This window comes from Chanodichthys erythropterus, chromosome 5, assembly GCF_024489055.1.
Source record: "Chanodichthys erythropterus isolate Z2021 chromosome 5, ASM2448905v1, whole genome shotgun sequence".
NCBI classification, from domain to species: domain Eukaryota; kingdom Metazoa; phylum Chordata; class Actinopteri; order Cypriniformes; family Xenocyprididae; genus Chanodichthys; species Chanodichthys erythropterus.
The window spans coordinates 6130001-6149518 of NC_090225.1; the positions used below are offsets into that span (position 1 = coordinate 6130001).

General features: G+C 35.7%; 1 protein-coding gene across 5 annotated transcripts in view; it reads left to right on the plus strand.

The window, feature by feature from the left end:
- slc4a11 (solute carrier family 4 member 11) overlaps window positions 1–19518 on the plus strand; it is a 92881-nt gene that overhangs the window by 52446 nt on the left and 20917 nt on the right. For all 5 annotated transcript variants that reach the window (XM_067385793.1, XM_067385794.1, XM_067385795.1 and 2 more), the window contains 3 exons: window positions 11142–11265; window positions 14957–15166; window positions 18367–18451. In XM_067385793.1, the coding sequence (XP_067241894.1) occupies window positions 11142–11265; window positions 14957–15166; window positions 18367–18451 (419 nt within the window). The remainder of the gene's footprint in view (window positions 1–11141; window positions 11266–14956; window positions 15167–18366; window positions 18452–19518) is intronic.

Here is a 19518-nt window from a genome sequence, read left to right on the forward strand (position 1 = left end):
AAGCCTCAGTTTCCTTCTAACCATTTCTCCTCATAATCTCCTCCACATTGTGTTAAAATATAGCATTCTGTGCAGAATTCAAATGGGTCTGATATGTTTTGTGGTCTGCGCCGACTCACGCATATGATCTCTGCTGTCGTGTCTCTGGACCGGAGCAGACTGTGTGCACGCTGCAGCAGTACACGTGACACTAACGTGAAACCAGACTTCATTCGCACCAATGGAAAGAATATTTACACTGTCTGAATCATTGCCTATCCCCTATATAGTGTGCTATATGCCATTCACCATGTAGAATAGTGTCTATTTATAATGTAGGGGGTGGGATGCTTTAGATTCTAGGGAGCATTTGATTGGACAGAAAATCTGAGGAGAAGCTGAAGTGCAGGGTGATGTCATCAAAATCATTGATCCATATTAGCGGAGGTGAGAGACTGTAAGTTTTGATCACTTATATCTTTTTAAATGCAAATTTTGTCATTGTTTTGGAGCACACTAGCTTATAGATAAGAGTAAGGCTAAAATATTCATACTAAAAGCCAAAAAAGTCAATTTTGATTTCATGGCGACTTTAAGAAGCACAACTGTTTTCAACATTGATAATAATAAGAAATGTTTATTGAGCAGCAAATCAATATTAGAACGATTTATTGATTTAAAGGCTGGAGCAATGATGCTGAAATCTCAGCTTTGCCATCACAGGAATAAATCACATTTTATAAATTATTAAAATAGTAAATAGTTTAAATTGTAATAATATTTCACAATTTACTATTTTTACTTACATTTTTGAAAATAATTGCAGCCTTGGTGAACAAGAGACTTTTTTCTCAAAAAGGGTAGTGCATATAAATATTTAACAATACTATGAAATGTTCACATTTAATCATGCCCTCTGATTAATATGTTAAATCTATAATATTCTATTAAACAATTAGCAAATAAATCTTTTTAAATCTTGTCTAAATTAAACAATTAAATACAAATATAAATATTTGCAAAATATAGCCTATTGATATATAAAAATATTAATATAGGCAATCATTAATCAGTATATACTTCATTTGATTTAACTTTCTTATTTTTAACAATCGACATCCCTAGTTTTTTAAAGACATATTTGTGTCAAGTTGTGATAAATATGAAATGAATTCAATTTCTTTCTGTGCTAATACAAATGACAACAAACTCATTCTCTTTAGCAAAAAGGAATTAGATCTAGGTGTCCAGTGTAACCTCAACAGGTAGCCAGTGAGATCTGAGAGACTGTATGGTGTCTGTCTACATTAGACTAGTACAAAACAGGGTAGAGGACTTGAAAGAAATCAAGGGTGAGTCAAGTCAAAACATACATTCTGAAAGAGGAAGCTTTTGCCATTATTACTGTGTGTCTGAGATTCTGTTCCAGGGAGGAACGGAGTCCTTGAACAACGAATCATCAATTAGAAGTAATGTATCACTTCTCTGTAATTAAGATGTCTTTGTTGTGTTGACTCATCGTCAACTGTCTGTAAGGAGTTAGCTGAGTCCCAGGCACCCTGGCGTGTCCTCCTGCCTTGTCTTCAACCAACCCAAGAGGGCCCACGTCACACCCCTCTAGGTCTCGCTCCACTGGATACTGTATGAACTTCATAGTTCTTCTGACCATGGGTGTTACTTGGCCCATGGCTACTGGGGTGCAGCCTATGGGTGCAACCCAATAGCATCAATAGCCCCAGATTTTATCTTTTGCTAAAAAAAGTAATAAAACCTTATCAAAACAGTCAACTTTAAGTTATAGTTCACCCCAAAATGAAAACTCTATCATCATTTACTCACTCTCAAGTTGTTCCAAACCTGCATAAATGTCTTTGTTCTGCTGAATATTTGGAAGAATGTTTGTAACCAATCAGATCTCAACCCCCATTGACTACTATAGTAGGAAAAAAAATACTATGGACATTTATATAGGTTTGGAACAACTTGAGGGGGAGTACATGATAACAGAATTTTCATTTTTGGGTGAACTATCCCTTTAAAATGATGATAAATTTTGAGGTATTGTGATAATACAATGGCAGGGGCTATTTGCACCAAGTGAAAATAGATATTTCCTTAGAAATAGATGCTATTTACACTAAGTGACAATAGCAGATTTTTTTTTTTTTTAGCAATATGCCATTTACAATAAGTGAAAATAGTGATACATTCTATTTACTCTATACAAAAGTAGCAGTTCTTTGCAATAAGTGCAAATAGTTGTTAGATGCTATTTATACTTATAAATAGTGGCAGATACTATTTGCACCTCAGTATTGGTGTACATTAACAGGATGCAATAATAACAGAGTGCAAATTATTATATTTATTAAAATTATTAAATGTATGCCACCTTATTGGGACAATAAAGCCCTCCCTACACCTAACCCTACCCGATAAATAGGCTACGTTATTATTAAACACTCGTTAGGCACTTTATTTCCACTTTTCAAATATTTTCTTAATTTTTATTGAAAATAAACGCCTTTCCGATCTGATATGTGAAGGGAAAAGGGTTGGGTCGATACTACTGGATCTTTATACTGAGCATGTACAGTATAATAATTTCCCTGAGGCCAATGAGGAGGCAGATGGCCTCAGGGAAAAAGTTGCTATGATGGCAAGAGGTTCTTGTGTGCATGAACTTGCATGTCTTCCTGATCGAAGAAAGGTCAATAGGTGATGGACCTGAGGATCTTGCGAGCACTGTTTCAGGTTCACAGGGCTATAAAATTCTTCAGATGGTAGATGTATCCTGGTCTTGCAGTAGGAGGACACAGAGGCATGCACTACCTTTCAAAAGTTTGGGGTCTGTAAATTTTTTTTATTGTATTTTTAAAACAGTTGTGCTGCTTAATATTTTTGTGAAGACTATTTTTTTAATTTTAGGATTTTCTGATAAATATTTATTTAAAAAAAAATGATAGCATTTATTTGAAATAGAAATCTTTTAGCATTTATTTGAAATAGAAATCTTTTGTAATATTATAAATGTCTTGGTTGAAAAAAAAACTTAAAATGTATTGTATAGGCAAACATTTGTTTGTATTTTGGTAATTTGCTTATGCGTAATTGTTAATTAGCTTATGTATGATTTTAGATAATTGTGTGGTAATAACATAAATTAACATTTAAAACCAGAGAACAAATATAAACACAAAGTCTCTTTACTGAGAACTCTGTTTGCAGTTCAGTGACAATGAAATTGGCCTCCATTCAGTGTGTGAGGAATACAATAAAATGAAGATCATACCAGAGACTCATTAATAGAGCTCAGCAAGTAGCAGTTCTGCGATAGCTGAATTTTAGTATCCCATCCACACCCCAAGCGAGTGATGCAACAAAACAGCTTCATTTGTTATAATGAGAGCGTTCACAGGAGTCCAGATCTCAGTGCGTGGGCAGAAAGCACACCGTGGTTGTGTAAAACTGTACAGTGGACCCAGCGCTAACATATTTGCAATGTTGACAGTGATTATAATGGGAACATTCTATTTTGTCACATCGCACAGCCAGCAATGTAGATGGGGCTTCATTCCACACTTCATATTTGAAGGGGTTTGACTGTCTTTATGTGAGTCCAGATCACTGCAAAAGATTTAGAGACATGAGGAACTACTTGTTTCCTAAATATATACAGTGGCCACAAAAACTATTTGCACACTTAAATTAAAGGCACAATATATAAGATTTTTAGATTAAAATATACAAAAACCACTTGAACATTGTTATATTTTTTGTTGACTTGTGTACTTCCATTATCCCAAATGTTTCCAACAAATCCAGAGAAATCAGCAGTTTTAACCAGGACTCGGACGTGTCATTTCGTTGCCTGTCAAAGACGTCATATCCATGTTAACCTCAATTTCCAGTTTTACTTTTGTAGAAACCATGGAAACACTAAAGACACTTTAATATATTGTGTGTTTTATTAGACAGGTGAGCAACTAATCATTGTTATATAGCTCAAAACAGTAAGTCTTATTGTTTGATCGCTTGTTTTCTTGGTTTACCACGAGTACCATGAGACAACACTATTTTGTCAAGTGGTTAACATAGCATAATCAGAGAGAGATTCTTCCATTCTACAGTATATTTTTAAATTAATTGCATGTCATTTAACAACACAAGTCATCCAACTTTTATTAAAGGTGCCATCAAACGTTTTTTTACAAGATGTAATGTAAGTCTAAGGTGTCCCCTGAATGTGTCTGTGAAGTTGCAGCTCAAAATACCCCATAGATTTTTTTAATACATTTTTTTAACTGCCTATTTTGAGGCATAATTAGAAATGCGCTGATTCAGGCTGCGGCCCCTTTAAATCGCGCGCTCTCTGCCCCCTCCCGAGCTCTCGACTCTATCACTGCATAAACAAAGTTCACACAGCTAATATAATCTTCAAAATGGATCTTTACAAAGTGTTCGTCATGCAACATGTCTAATCGCGTAAGTACAGTGTTTATTTGGATGTTTACATTTGATTCTGAATGAGTTTGATAGTGCTCCGTGGCTAAAGCTAACATTACACACTGTTGGAGAGATTTATAAAGAATGAAGTTGTGTTTATGAATTATACAGACTGCAAGTGTTTAAAAATGAAAATAGCGACGACTCTTGTCTCCGTGAATACAGTAATAAACAATGGTAACTTTAACCACATTTAACAGTACATTAGCAACATGCTAACGAAACATTTAGAAAGACAATTTACAAATATCACTAAAAATATGATGTTATCATGGATCATGTCAGTTATTATTGCTCCATCTGCCATTTTTCGCTATTGTTCTTGCTTGCTTACCTAATCTGATGATCCAGGCGCTAATACTTGCTGCCCTTGTCTAATGCCTTGAACATGAGCTGGCATATGCAAATATTGGGGGCGTACATATTGATGATCCCGATCCCAACTGCGTAACAGTCGGTGTTATGTTGAGATTCGCCTGTTCTTTGGAGGTCTTTTAAACAAATGAGATTTACAATGGAGTTTGAGACTCTGTTGTCATGACTGTATGTCATTTCCATGTACTGAACTCTCGTTATTCATCTATGCCAAGGTAAATTCAATTTTTCATTCGATGGCACCTTTAATTCTAATATCAATCTGGAATACTACAAAGTGCAACAAGTGTCTCATTGCAGCCACTAAGCGAACGCACTGAGTAATGTAATAATATAACTTTCAACACACTCAAATGTATTTAGTATGATTGTTTTAACCATGTAAAACAACGCTGTGTTACCCCACATACACAACAAAAAGAGCGGAAACGGACTACTGCAGCATAAGCATAATAAAAGCTCCGCTGGACTCACGTGGCATCTCGGCCCGCCCTGCTTCACACCACAGTAACTTTAATAAAACTTTAATACATTTGCTCATTCATGAACACAATTTCTGTCCGTGGGATTGCTTTCCATCGACTGTGGAGGTGAAGACTACAACTCCCATGATTCCATGCTCATTCATGGCATTATCAAGCTACACCTTTGTTTTGAATAAGTGACCTCTAGTGGCAAAAATTACATATTGTGCCTTTAAAGGCAGGAACACACCAAGCCGAAGCCGACGAACTAGTGGCGACGAAAGCAGAAAGCGGGGTTGGCTCACGTCGGGTCCAAAGTTGCCCTGACACACCAAACCCACGCTCGACAGCCGACAGCCAAGTGAGATGAAATGCCTTTCCATACCAGCAGGTGGCAGTAGCTGAACAGCCAATCAGAATGATGAGATGGCCCGACGAGCTCAGACGCCAATACAACATGTCGAATCGGCTGAAAAAAAGCTGACGAGGACCAACTTCAGCCAACGGTGCGGAACACACTGAGAAAACTTAGTCGGCCGACGAACAAAAAGTGACCTTCGGCTTGGTGTGTTCCTACCTTAAGACACAACTCAAATACATTTTTTGCCATTAAATATATATATTTCTGCTAAAATAACATTTTATTTAATTTGTAATAGTGGTAGATCCTCTTTGCATCAAGTATAAATAAAAAACAAAAATATTTTTTTTTTACACTGTGCAAATAGTGATAGATGCTATTCACACACATTGTAAATAGAAGTAACATGCTATTTGTGCTAAAGTTAAAAGACCTTGAGAGTAGGGCTGGGCGATAAAACGACAACGATATGTATTGCGATAGACACGTGATCGATATCAATAAAAAATTTGTTAGATAAAACATTCAATATTTTTTATTCTTCGTTAGAAGAAAACAGAGGTTGCGAAGCAAGTTTGGTTGCATTAACAAAGGCACTCGCTCTCTGGTAACCTAGCAACATAGGGAGTGACACGCTAACAGACAATCATGTAACAGTATCAATTTTAGTTGCGCCATATCGTTGTCTTGTGCTGGTCTGCTGGATTTCTCTTCAGTAACCAGTAACTCCAGTAACTGATATGTGAGTGCCGCAGCGAGCGAGGAAATTGTAAATAAAAGAGGAAAAGTGTTCATTGTGACTCTAGACTAGGATGACCACCTGACTATTGATCTGTTGTAGGACAGTAGATGTGATTTTGCGGGACACATGAGACAAATAAATTTACAACTATTACTCTATGTAAATATTGCCCACACTATAATGTTGCGCTTATGGCAACATTAAATCCTGGAGAGAATACAATTCTAGATACACGGCTACACATGCAGGAGGACAAAAGTTTGAGCACGCAGATGTGATATCTGAGCGAGAGCGTGCGCGCGTCCAGTTTTGTGCAAGTGAATCCGCCTGTGAGTGGAGAGATTGCTCGCGCATTGGATGCGCTCTCGACATTTTTCAATATAATAACGCCATAGAACCCGCATTAAATAAAATATTAATGTGAGAAAAAAGTCAAGTGTCTGAATTTTGCAATTTTGTGTTGGTTAAAACAAAAGGAGAATATCTCGTTTTTCTGTAGGTGCTCGACCAATTCCGTGTGTGGCGCTTGATCGCTGCCGTTCGTTGGAAATATTTAACATCAGGATGGATGATTACATGTTTTAAATCATCGATTTGGGCAACTTTTGAGGTTCTTATCCAGTATGGAAGATGAAATCCTTGCTGGTGTAGTGTTTACCGACTTTGATGAGGCCTGCTCTTTGCCTGTCCACTCAGTTCATCAGAGGGAAAACCTCTCTCTATGATTGCGCTGGTTGGTTATTTTCACAGCTAGAATATGATGGCTGCACAAATAGATTTTTAAATGCTCACAGTTTTTATTATATTTCTTACTGTGGTATTGTAATTTCAGGGATGAAAAAAAATTACACACATAAATTAAATGCGGGACAAAGCTCCTAATTTCGGAACTGTCCTGCAAAATGCGGGACGGGTGGTCACCCTACTTTAGACTTTACATTTTAATTATTTGAGTTTTCCATGGTTGTTGACATTTCTGTCTTAATAATGCAATATATTTTTCTCCTGGTCTTTATTTTAAATGGGTCATAAAAAATATCAATAATTATCGATATCGACTGATATGAAACACTGATATTGTGATACAGTTTTCAGCTATATCGCCCAGCCCTACTTGAGAGCCCCTTACTTAGTATCGCTGAGATAGTTTCAAACTGTCTTGGTTCTAACACAGGCACACACAAACAAAGTTGTTGACATGTGATCTTTGTTTGTATTTAGATGTTTGTGAAATCCATAGCTTTAACACTTTGAAGTTTGTGTCAGATGGCTCTGTCTCTCTTGTTTCATAGTATTCCAGACATTTACATGTTTCTTTGTTGCAGCAATTCAAATAAATGTTTTTTGTTATGTTTATGAAATTCTAATTGGCCAACTCTTGTACAAAAGTAACTCTTGTAATTTGACAAGATGAATGCAGCTCTTGAGCAAACCGTACATTGATGTCTTTAGGATTCCCATCTGTCAGAAACTGCTACCTGCTATTGAGTCATATATCAAAATAAATTGATCCCCAACAAACCTTATCTAAAAGACATCTGCAGGTCATGATTAGGTTCTGATGATTCATCTGCTTCCTCTCAGAGTTCTCAAGATCCGCCAACACTTTTTCTTTCTCAACACTTTTGCTTAATAGCTGCCAAAACTTTTATCAACATCCTCCAAACTGTAACAGTGTCAGGCAGCAGCCAACATCAGTGTGCAAACTAACGAGTGTTATTCTCTTTAGGCTGCTGCAGCATTTTAGACAGTGCGATATTTCACAAACCACTCCCTGACAAATTTAACCAGCTGTTGTATGTGCTAGTGTAGTGTTGCACCACATTTAAATTAAGACTTTGTCTTTTCTTTATATGCAAATAAGGTGTATTATTGAATTCTACTACTGCTACTACTTACTTAAAGCAAGTGGTAAACTTAATTTTATATAAAACACATGCTTATGCAGATTTTCTAGTGATAATGGCAGCAGTGATTCATTCAATTATGACAAAATGAAGGAGAACAGCATTTTAACCGGGCTCGTATCCAGAAACATGGTGTAGTCAAGTGCACTTTGTGCATTTTAAAGAACATAATCAGATGACCCATAAAAAGCACTTTGCACATTGTAGAAATATTTTTCTTTCTCTACTTTTACTGGTTTTTGCATTGTACTTTTTTGGTCTACTCTGTAATCTGGTGTTAATATTGTCAATTCCTAGATGATCATTTGTGTATTTACTCATTTGTTGGTTTAGGATATGGATGGATAGATAGATCTATCTATCTAACATTTTATATTGTAATTAATTATTGACTGTTAATTATGATGAGGAGGGCGTGGGGGTTGGTTGGGTGTCAATTCAAATATTATCCTCAATTGACAGCAAGCTAAATATGTTTACTTTTTACACTCTAATTTATTTTATTATAATTAACTTTGTTAATTCACATGAGGTCATAAATCCAGAGATCATAATTCAGTGAAAACTCTTAAAGGGACAGTTCACCCAAAAATGAAAATTTGATGTTTATCTGCTTACCCCCAGCGCATCCAAGATGTAGGTGACTTTGTTTCTTTAGTAGAACACAAATGATGATTTTTAACTCCAACCGTTGCCGTCTGTCAGCCAAATAATGCGAGTGGATGGGAACTTCTACTATAAGAGTAAATAAAACTTGCATAGACAAGTCCAAATTAAACCCTGCGGCTCGTGACGACACACTGATGTCCTAAGACACGAAACGATCGGTTTGTGTGAGAAACCGAACAGTATTTATATAATTTTATTACCTCTAATACACCACTATGTCCAACCGCGTTCAGCATTCGCTTAGTAAGGTCTGATCGCGCTCTGACAGCGGAAGTGATGTCTAGCACTCATTGAAGTATATGCGCGAGACATCACTGTCATTGTCAGAGCGCGATCAGACCTCACTAAGCGAATGCTGAATGCAGTTGGACATAGTGGTGTATTAGAGTTAAAAAATTATATAAATACTGTTCGGTTTCTCACACAAACCGATCGTTTCGTGTCTTAGGACATCAGTGTGTTGTCACGAGCCGCAGGGTTTAATTTGGACTTGTCTTATGCAAGTTTTATTTACTCTTATAGTAGAAGTTCCCATACACTCGCATTATTTGACTGACAGATGGCAACGGTTGGTGTTAAAAATCATAATTTGTGTTCTACTGAAGAAACAAAGTCACCTACATCTTGGATGCGCTGGGGGTAAGCAGATAGACATCAAATTTTCATTTTTGGGTGAACTATCCCTTAAAGGCCCGTTCACACCAAGAACGATAACTATAAAGATAACTATAAGGATAACTATATTTGCATCCACACCAACAAACGATAATGGTCTGTTTATTCTAGGAGCACGCGCTGCAGTTTTAAAGTGTGTATAACATGTTTTCACTGTTCTTGTTGCATTGACACGGCTTTAACCAGCAGATGTCCTCAGCATGCTATGTTTTGAGTGAATAGCTAGTGTAATCGATCTAATGTAAGAGTGAATTTAGCTGACGACATCAATATAGAGGAATAAAAACAACACCTAGTCTTTTTCGCTGCAACTTCAAAGGAAGCAAGACAAAGTTGTCGAAACTAGCGCTGGATATCTGAGGTAATTTTATGTTACACTGTTTGCTAGCCTGGCATAATGATCTCATCGTTAATACTTCTTACCATTTATTCTGGGGGTATGACCGATTGTTTTCCATATATCCATTATCTTTAAAGTATCCTTGAAAAGGGGGTTTGACTTGTTAAACAGTGGTGGCTTTTTCTGGATCTCAGCGATTAACTTCTCTGCAATGTTGTCTGCCATTTTAAATGCACGAGCGAATACATTACAACAGATTCTGATTGGCTGTCAGTGTTTTATCGTTCAACAGCAGGAAAAAAAAAATCGATCTGAAAGGGATCCCAACGATATTGTTTCTCTATTTACAGTGCTATTCTTTTATATTTAGAGCCATTTTTAAAAATATATCTTTATCGTTATCTTATTTATCATTCTTGGTGTGAACAGGCCCTCTCTGGGGTCAGAACAAAGACCCACGGTGTGGTAAATACAATAAAAAATTTGCAATGTCCCACACTAGCCTAGTGAACAGAAGATTTTCTTGAATTATGTGCAGACAGTTTTATGGACAAGAAAGGGAAACAAGTGGCAATGTTTGATGACCCAGAGCAGCTCAGTGACTTTACATTTATAGCAAATAAAACTGAACACTTTGTGTGCTTAATGCTTAAGGCCACAAGGTTACCAAAGTCCCTGGCACAACAGCTTTCACATGTTTTCACCTCTTTTATGGTAATATTTGACTTGATTTATTAATGCTACTTATTGTATATAAAATTACAGAGTCAAGTGCATTGAGTGCTTTTATCTTTTCTCTTTTAATATAGTTAACTGTATTGATATTAATATCATAATAGGTGGCAGCAAGCCTGAAACAAAAGGTGCACACTTTTGTAACTTTATAAACCTGAAAGAGAACAGGAAGTGCCTTTTTCCCAACCGGCCCACAACCAAACATTACCTTGACACCCCTGTTCAAGAGCTTTCTGTAATCCCATTAGACCTCAACCAATGGATTTGTTAATGTGTTTGCTGTACTCCTGTTACATATTGAATTAATCTGATACTGTGCCAGGTACATTAAAGCACTGTGTAAATCGTAAAGAGGATTTATGCTGATTTATGAACTCTTTTGTGACAGCTGTAATGTGAAGAACCTGCAGAGGCGGCACGTGTGTATCTCACGCCTGGATCGTCCACAGAACTGGGGGGAAAACTGTGCAGAAGTCCGCTATGTTATCCTCATTCTGGCACCTTCAAAGATGGTAATATAATCATACATAAATGCACACACACACACACATACACACATACTGAAGACAATTCATTTGCACATTATGGACATTCATTTTAAAGAAATAGCTTTGTTGTATTTGTGCTCATTTTTGTCTTTCACTTTCAGTCAGGTAGGCTGTGAAAAAAAAACCTTCTGTGATGTCTCAACCTCATTATGATACATGAAACATACAGAAAAATATTATTACAATATAAAGTAATGGTTTTTTATTATACTTTAAAATATAATGTATTTCTGTCATGCAACGAGTCTGAATATAGGCTTTTAGTTTAAAAGCATGCACATTTGGAGAAATATTGGATTCTCATATGCTTATGTCAATTTTCTATACAGAGGAGTTATATTAATTTAATATTCATTGTCATTACTATGAGCGCTGGTGTTTTCAATTCATCCTTGAAGTCGGAGGACGCTCTGTGCATTTTAGTCCACAAATTCATCTAAAATAAGAAGAGGCTATTCCATGAATGGAGTTTCCAATTCATACAGCAGCCGGAGGGCGCTAAAGAAACAAAAACTCATCTAAAATTCATCTATAGAAGAAAACAAAAACAGGAACTAACTGCATGTCTTCTAGAGATCGCTAACCATTGCTTTAACATCCAAATAAACACTTTTCAAGAAAATAAATACACGATTGAGATGATGAATGCATGTATTGACTGAATTTGCGTCCGAATAGCGCTGGCTCTGTGGGCGTGGCCGCATTAGCAGATAATGAGCTGAATCACGGATTTCTGACATGGCTCTCTTTATATACAGATTACATAAACACAGAAGGTTTGTTTTCGATTTGACTTACATGATTTAAAACCTGACATCTTAACGTTTTTTTAGACATAAGTGTAATTTTTTTGTCATTAGTATTCACTAAGTTACAGTTCATTTTCTGAGAACTATCAGATTGGACTGCATCATATTTTAGTGGTCCTTGGCATCAAAAAGCAAGTGTGTCCATTTGCTCTTTGTTTAAACTGTTTGCTATTTATGAGAAACAACTGAGATATTAACAAGATCTTATTCATGGCAGGTTCAGACACAATATTACTATAATGTATTAAAGTCTTAAAGTCCTGGTCCTGCATTTCTTGTTCCCCTTGCAGTCTCCCTGTAAAGACTTTGGGGCCCCCGGCTCACTCCAAGACCATTTTGTGTATCTCTTTGTGTCTGTGTTTACATCATAAATCTGTGTGTTTGTGTGTATGTGTTTACATCTGTTTACATCTAATCACTCTCTCTCTCTTTCTCTCTCCTTGTGTTCTTGCCTGCACTCATCTATTTCTGTCCTCTGTAGTTCACCAGGCAATATAGCAATCTTTTTTGCTTTGTAATCTTGTGCTTTTCTCACAAACAATAAAATTGTATGCGTGCACACACACAAAAAATGCATCTTCTCATTACATTAAAAGCTAGATTGTCATGCTGGCACGTGTAGATACATCCTCTTTTCTTGCCATGTGTTTTAAAATAATAGACAAATGTTATGTAACTTAAATACCAAATGGACTCAATTCATAAGATGATAAAGCAAAAATCACAAATCCAGAGAACTGGGCTAGCGTGCATGTTCTCATTTCTCTTGTATTAGCAGATTAGATGATTTCCGGGTTGGTACATTGAATATTTCCATGAATATATTCCCTCTTAGAAGAAAAGATTCTATATAGAACCCTGGGGTTCATGATTCATTTTTAAAGCAGACTTTATGCCAAAAAGGTTCTATAAAAGGAGAAATGTATCAATACTTTCATATTTAATGAGTTGTTTAATTTTTTTCTGGTAATAAAATATGTTTATGATCTGTTTAATTCATAAAATTTAATAAAATAAAAAAAATTTATTAAAATAAAATTAATGAATTCAAACTAAATCCATAAAATGATCCCATGATGAGAACCCCTAAAAGGTTCTATATAGAGTAGTGGCTAAAATGATGTCTGGCCTTGGAAAATTTACATCTTCACCCTTTATTCAAATATTATTAAAAATTTGTTTAAGATTTTATAAGCATATTACATAATTGTTCTTGGAGTCAATTTGTGATAATGCAATGACATCATTTAACTCATTAAAAGCAAATATCCCCTCCATCACTTTTGGCCGCTACTGTATGAAGCACCTGACAGAACGCTTTAATTCCTGTTTCAGACTACATGATTTTGCCGCAATCTGCTTGACGTAGGATGTCGTGGGGATTCGTAAACAATAATGGGCGTAGGGACGCAAGATTCGATTTTTTCATCTCATGAATTGTGTCATAGTGGACAACAACCAATGCCGCGTCTGCAAAGCTTCATTAAGTCACAACATGTTAGCATGTTCTATTTTATTCAGCCGTCAACGATGAGTTCCGTCACATGTTTGACACTGGCCAATAGGAACACAGAAGCGCCTTTGCACTTGCTTTCAAACACGCCGAAACAAAAGAGAGACAATGGGATCATTCCTGCCATGTGGAATTTCACAATGTGAAAGTTTGCCAACAATTCTTCTGCATTTACGTTTCCTCAAGGGACTACTGAAAAAAGAGTTAATAAATTAATAAGGAGTGAAGTAAAAACAATATTTTACCTCACTTCTCTTTGACAGTCAATATTGTCTTATATCATATCTTCATGCAATCCAGATATGTGTCCACTCTCAGGTTTTCTTTCTTTTTGGGGGCTTTTTTGACAAAAAGAGAGCAAAACATGGCGTTTACTAGCCCTTGTTTGCGTGAGAAATCGCGTCCCCCCAGGAATCAGGGTCTCCTTTATGACCCTGAGTGATCCCAGTTGTTCAACGGGTTTTTAATGGGTAGTATTTTTAGTGCCTGATTATAGTTCCTGCAAAATTTATATCATTTAGAATGCATTATAATGACCATTAATGTCTTCTTAATTACATGGTTCATATTCTAGTATATAACTGAAGCTATAGGTTGTGAAATCAAGCATTTCACGTTCTTACTGTTTTTTAGTTTACGTACTAACATAGCATACATCTACCCGATTAGCCTGCTAGCTTAGCTTATATTATATTAGGTCTGTTTTTTGCTTCCAATATCTGTTTCCAGTTTGATTTATTATGCAATGCATAGGCATTTTTATACTTTTAGATTTCAAGCATGTTGTTTGTGCACTTAATGTAATACACAATACAATAGTGAAATAGGTTATAATTAGTCAAGGCATCACGATAACAACAATTTTTCATGACAACGGCACCTTTTGTCAGTTGATAGTCCCACATTCTCGATGACAGCATGCACAACGGCAAGCGATGAATGGTCACATAGCAACGTGTAGTCTGACACGTTTCTTGTCCACGACACGACAAAAATCACATAATCTGACACAGTGACTATCATAACTGACAAAGATATTGTGTAGTCTAAACACGACTTAAGGTTCTACTGCATAGTAGACGCGACAAAGCGACTGTTGCAAATCCATTTGTTATTCCTATCATTAGTAGCATGAAAGCTTGGAGTACGTCAGAAATAAAACAGATCAGTTTACTGTCGCATTCAGTGTAGACAGCATCACTGATTATAATGGGTTCTATTTGCTTTCGTTGTGTCATGCAGCTATAATTGATTAATGATCATCAAATGTAACACTCCATGTAATACGACTTATTTAAACATATCCTGAGTGTTTGATCTCTGTATTTCTCAGAAAAGCACTAAGACGGCGATGGAGCTGGGCAGGACGTTCGCCAGCATGTTCTCAGACATCTCTTTCAGACAGAAGCTGCTAGAGAGTAAAACTCAAGAGGAGTTCAAAGAGGCGCTGGTCATCCAGAGGTACCACCTGACCGCTGCCAAGCGTAAAACCACGGCTGTGGAGGGCGAAGAGACAGACCCGCACAGTCAAAAACCACTGAAGGTGATGCTTAAGGTTCAATTGTAACATTTGCCATTGCTTTCATCTTTTCTCTCTTCGGTCTTTATCCGTCGCTCTCTCTTTCTCTCTTCGCCCTTTGCTGTTTGACTTACACTCCAGTGATTAAGTTCTACTAAGCATGTAGCAGCTAATGAGAATTTATCTTGTTTGTTACTCTGGCTTGACGCACACACACAAAGTCCGATTCGGCATATGTGAGCATTAGACCACCCTGGCTGAGGTTAGCCGGCTGTAAAAGCCCTCTGTTTTCTTCTCTGTAAAGACAACAGCGGAGGCCCAAATAGTTGTGTTTTTGTTTTTTGTTTTTGCGTTTTTCACTCCATCACACATCTGAGGAATGGTAACCAGGTGGAGAGGATCATTACTTTGTGTGTATGTGTGTGTGTGTGCATGATCACTTGTGCGTATGCACACTAAAAGCTATTCATCTCTGGCAAATGCCCAGGAAAGGTCCCTCTCTTTTTCTGTTTCAGACACATGCTGTCATGATGAATGAGTGCAGCTCGGTAATGAACACTTAAAGCTGTACGACTTATTTAAACATATCCTGAGACAGGTTCACTCAGACTGACAGAAAATGAGCTTGTCTGCCAAAAGGAGGCTAATGTAGGTCATTAATGTGAGACGGACAAACTGCTCCATCGCTAAATCCTGACCTGCAAAGCCTATTAAATTTGATTAATTCAACAAGACTGTATATTTGTGACTGGGCACAAGGACACGCACACACATACACACCGCTTCCTACCTTGCCGTAATTGGTCCAAACTAAACAAAACAAATCCTGTAGTATTTTACAATTTTTCTGTTTCAATTAAAATAAAAAAGGTAATTGTGACTTTTTATCTCAATTCTGACTTTTTTCTCAGAATTGCGAGTTATAGGGCCCTATCATACACCCGATGCAATGCGGCACCAGGCACGACTCAAGTGTTTTTTGCTAGTTTCAGCCCGATGCAGTTATCATTTTCACGTCCTACGCCACATTGTTTAATTAACAAATGCACTCATGCCTATTTGTGTGCACATGGGTGTGCTGATCTGGAAAAAAGGTGTGTTCAGGCGCATTGTAGGCACGTTGCTATTTTGAGGCAACTGAAACCTGGTGTAAAGTCAATGCCGCAATATTTGTTTTGTTATTTAAAGAGCGTGTTAGTAATATGTTAGTAATATGCGCCTATAGGCATGTGTACAGTTTTTCCTCTTGTAAATAGCAAATTCCACCATAGCGTGAATGCAACTGGCTTTTAAAGGGAATGGGAGATGAGACTTTGATTGGTTTATTTAACCCAAAACACTCCTATTACTCATTAAGAGAAAAGGACAACCCTAGCAAACTAGAAAAGTGGATTTGGACATGCCCTAAGTGCACTTGCACCGTGCGCTTCAGACCATGTGCTTAGATCGTTAAAATACGACCCATAAAGTCAGAATTGTGAGATATAAATTCAATTCTGAGAAAAAAAGTTTTAATTTTTTGATTTTGTACCGGAAACAAGCTTCCATAATTAGTTTATAAATTAGGTATCATGAACTAAAATGAATTCATTTAAATTTTGAATTGTACTAATACATTTTAAGATTTCAAGTAAATTGTATTTTGAACAAACATGAATTAACAATAAGCAATAGTTAAACAGTACCATTCAAAAGTTTGGGGTCAGTATGATTTTAAAAAAATAATTGGTAACACTTTACAATAAAGTTAATTTTTTAACATTAGTTAATGTATTAACTAACATGAACTAACAGTGAGCGTTAGATTTGTTACAGTATTTATTCATTTGTTAATGTTAGTTAATAAAAATACAATCGTTCATAGTTTGTTCATGTTAGTTCACAGTGCATTAACTAATGTTAACAAATACAACTTTTGATTTTAATAATGTATAAGTAAATATTACTAAGATTAATAAATGCTGTTGAAGTATTGTTAATTCTTAGTTCATGTTAACTAAAATATTTAAGTTATGAAATCTTACTGTAAAGTATAATACTTTTATTCTGCAAGGACACGTTAAACAGTAAAAGCATGTTACGAAAGATTTCTATTTTTAAATAAATGCTGTTCTTTTTTTAAAAATCCAATAAAATAGAAAACAATATAAATATTATATGTTATGTTATAATATTACTGTTTTTACTGCATTTTTTAATTAAATAAATGCAGCCTTTGTGAGTATAAGAAGCATCTTAGTGACTTCAAACTTTTAATGGCATTGCATAAATTAACATTAACTAATATATTGACTGACTATTATGATTTAAAATGCTGTGAAAACGCATTCATTGTTAGTTTATGATATTTAATGTATTAACTAATGTATTAACAAAGTTATTGTGAAGTGAAGAAACATCAAGTTTTTTTTTTTTGTTTTTTTTTTGGAGTCTGGTTTATGAACTGGTTTACAACAGAAACACATTGGTTGTGCTGTATATTTTTGTTTGTATTCAGCCAACGATATAATCAATTTGCAAGACTTTAGATTCCTAATGTTGCTGAAGATAATATACAGGATACATGTTTTCAAAAACCAGTGCTCACACAACATCACAATTACAAAAGTGTACACCTTTTATGGGGGCTTTTTATTTCTGAAAGTGCTTAAGCCAGTATAATTCATTTTTCTGAAATGCACATGTGTCAGATGTTTTCTGATGCTACCTTAATGGATGTTTAGAGTAATGTAACAGGTCTCTTGACTGTGCTTTGCTGATGTAGTTGTAATGCTTTTTACATTGTACTAATGCTGTTCTAACACTGGGCTGTCTCTCTCTCTAGTCTGCAGAATCTGTGTTCTCTCATCTTGTGTCTCTCTCTCTGCTGTGCAGGGGGCCCTGTGTGAGTGCGATTACACTGAGCTTCTGTGTGTGTGTGTTTGTGGGGATTTAAGTAAGAGAGAGTGTGTGTTTGCCTGCTTTAACACAGTATCTTTTCCCTTGCAGTGTAAAGCATTGTGTGTATGTGCTTTTGTGTGTGTATTTGATGTGATTCAGCAGGATTTGGTGTGTATGATGTTTAATTGGTGTTTGTGTGTGTGCGCTTTAATCCTGTGTCTCTCCTGCTGCAGTATTGCAGTAAATGTATTTAAATGTTTTGACGTTTATATATGTCATTATATGTACGTGTGTGAGAGAGTAATCCTCACTCTTTTTCTCTTTCTCTCTCTGTATCTGTGTAGTGTAGAGATTTTTTCAGAGTGGGCAGAGGAATCTATGAGGATCTGTGTCGCCGACTGCCTCTCTACCCGTCTGACTTCACTGATGGTGTGTCAAGCATAAACTTACAAATAAGACTTTTAAAATGAAAGGTTTTTCAATATTTTTTAAAAGGATATATGGTCCTCTAGTGGTCTTATTAACGTCCTTAGCTAAATTAAACAGTAGTTCAGCTGATTTCAGAAGAGCTTATACACTAACAAGCATGAAATGCATGACATTGCTGGGTTTGTAACATTATATTACACACAAAGATATACCATACAGCCAAGCAATCTGAGTAAATCAAAGACGCTATTCTAAACTATCCTCTCTATTTCTCATATTGCATTTAGAAGCCTTATTAATTTTAATGAATCAGTTCAGTTATATAAATTAGAATATTTTTAGTTATTGTTGTATAAACTAGACTAATAGATTTATTCAGCAAGGATGCATTAAATTGATCAAAGAAAAAGTAAAGAGATTTATAAGATTTCTATTTCAAATAAATGCTCTTCTTTTGAACTTTGTATTCCTTAAAGAATCCTAAAAAAAAATGTATCATGGTTTCTACAAAAAAATATTAAGCTTTCTGTTTAACTGTTTTCAACATTGATAAAAAGAAGAAATGAGCACCAAATCAGCATATTAGAAGGATTTCTAAAGGATCATGTGACATTGGGTGCTGAATAATCAGCTTTACCATCACATTAATAATTACATTTTAATAATAATAAAAAAAATAGTAATAATATTTCACAATATTACTGTTTTTACTGTATTTTTAACCTTACATATGTAACCTTGGTTAGCATAAGAGATTTCAAAAAACCTTACCAACCCCAAGCACTTTGTGTCAGGTGAGTATAGCTCTAATTATATTTATTTTATATGTAATAGCTATAAATATGTATAATACAGATTTATTATAGTATATGGGTTTTATGATTATATTTGTGTTATTTGGAGCTGATATTTGAGCTTTAGTGAAATCTCTGCAATCCAAAAACTGCAAATGACTCCATGCGGCTACAGGTCTTCCTTCATATTTTATTCACCAACAAGAGTCTGATTTGAAAAGTCAGACATAACTGAATGAAAATGATCTGAACTAAACTAACTGCGTTAAATAA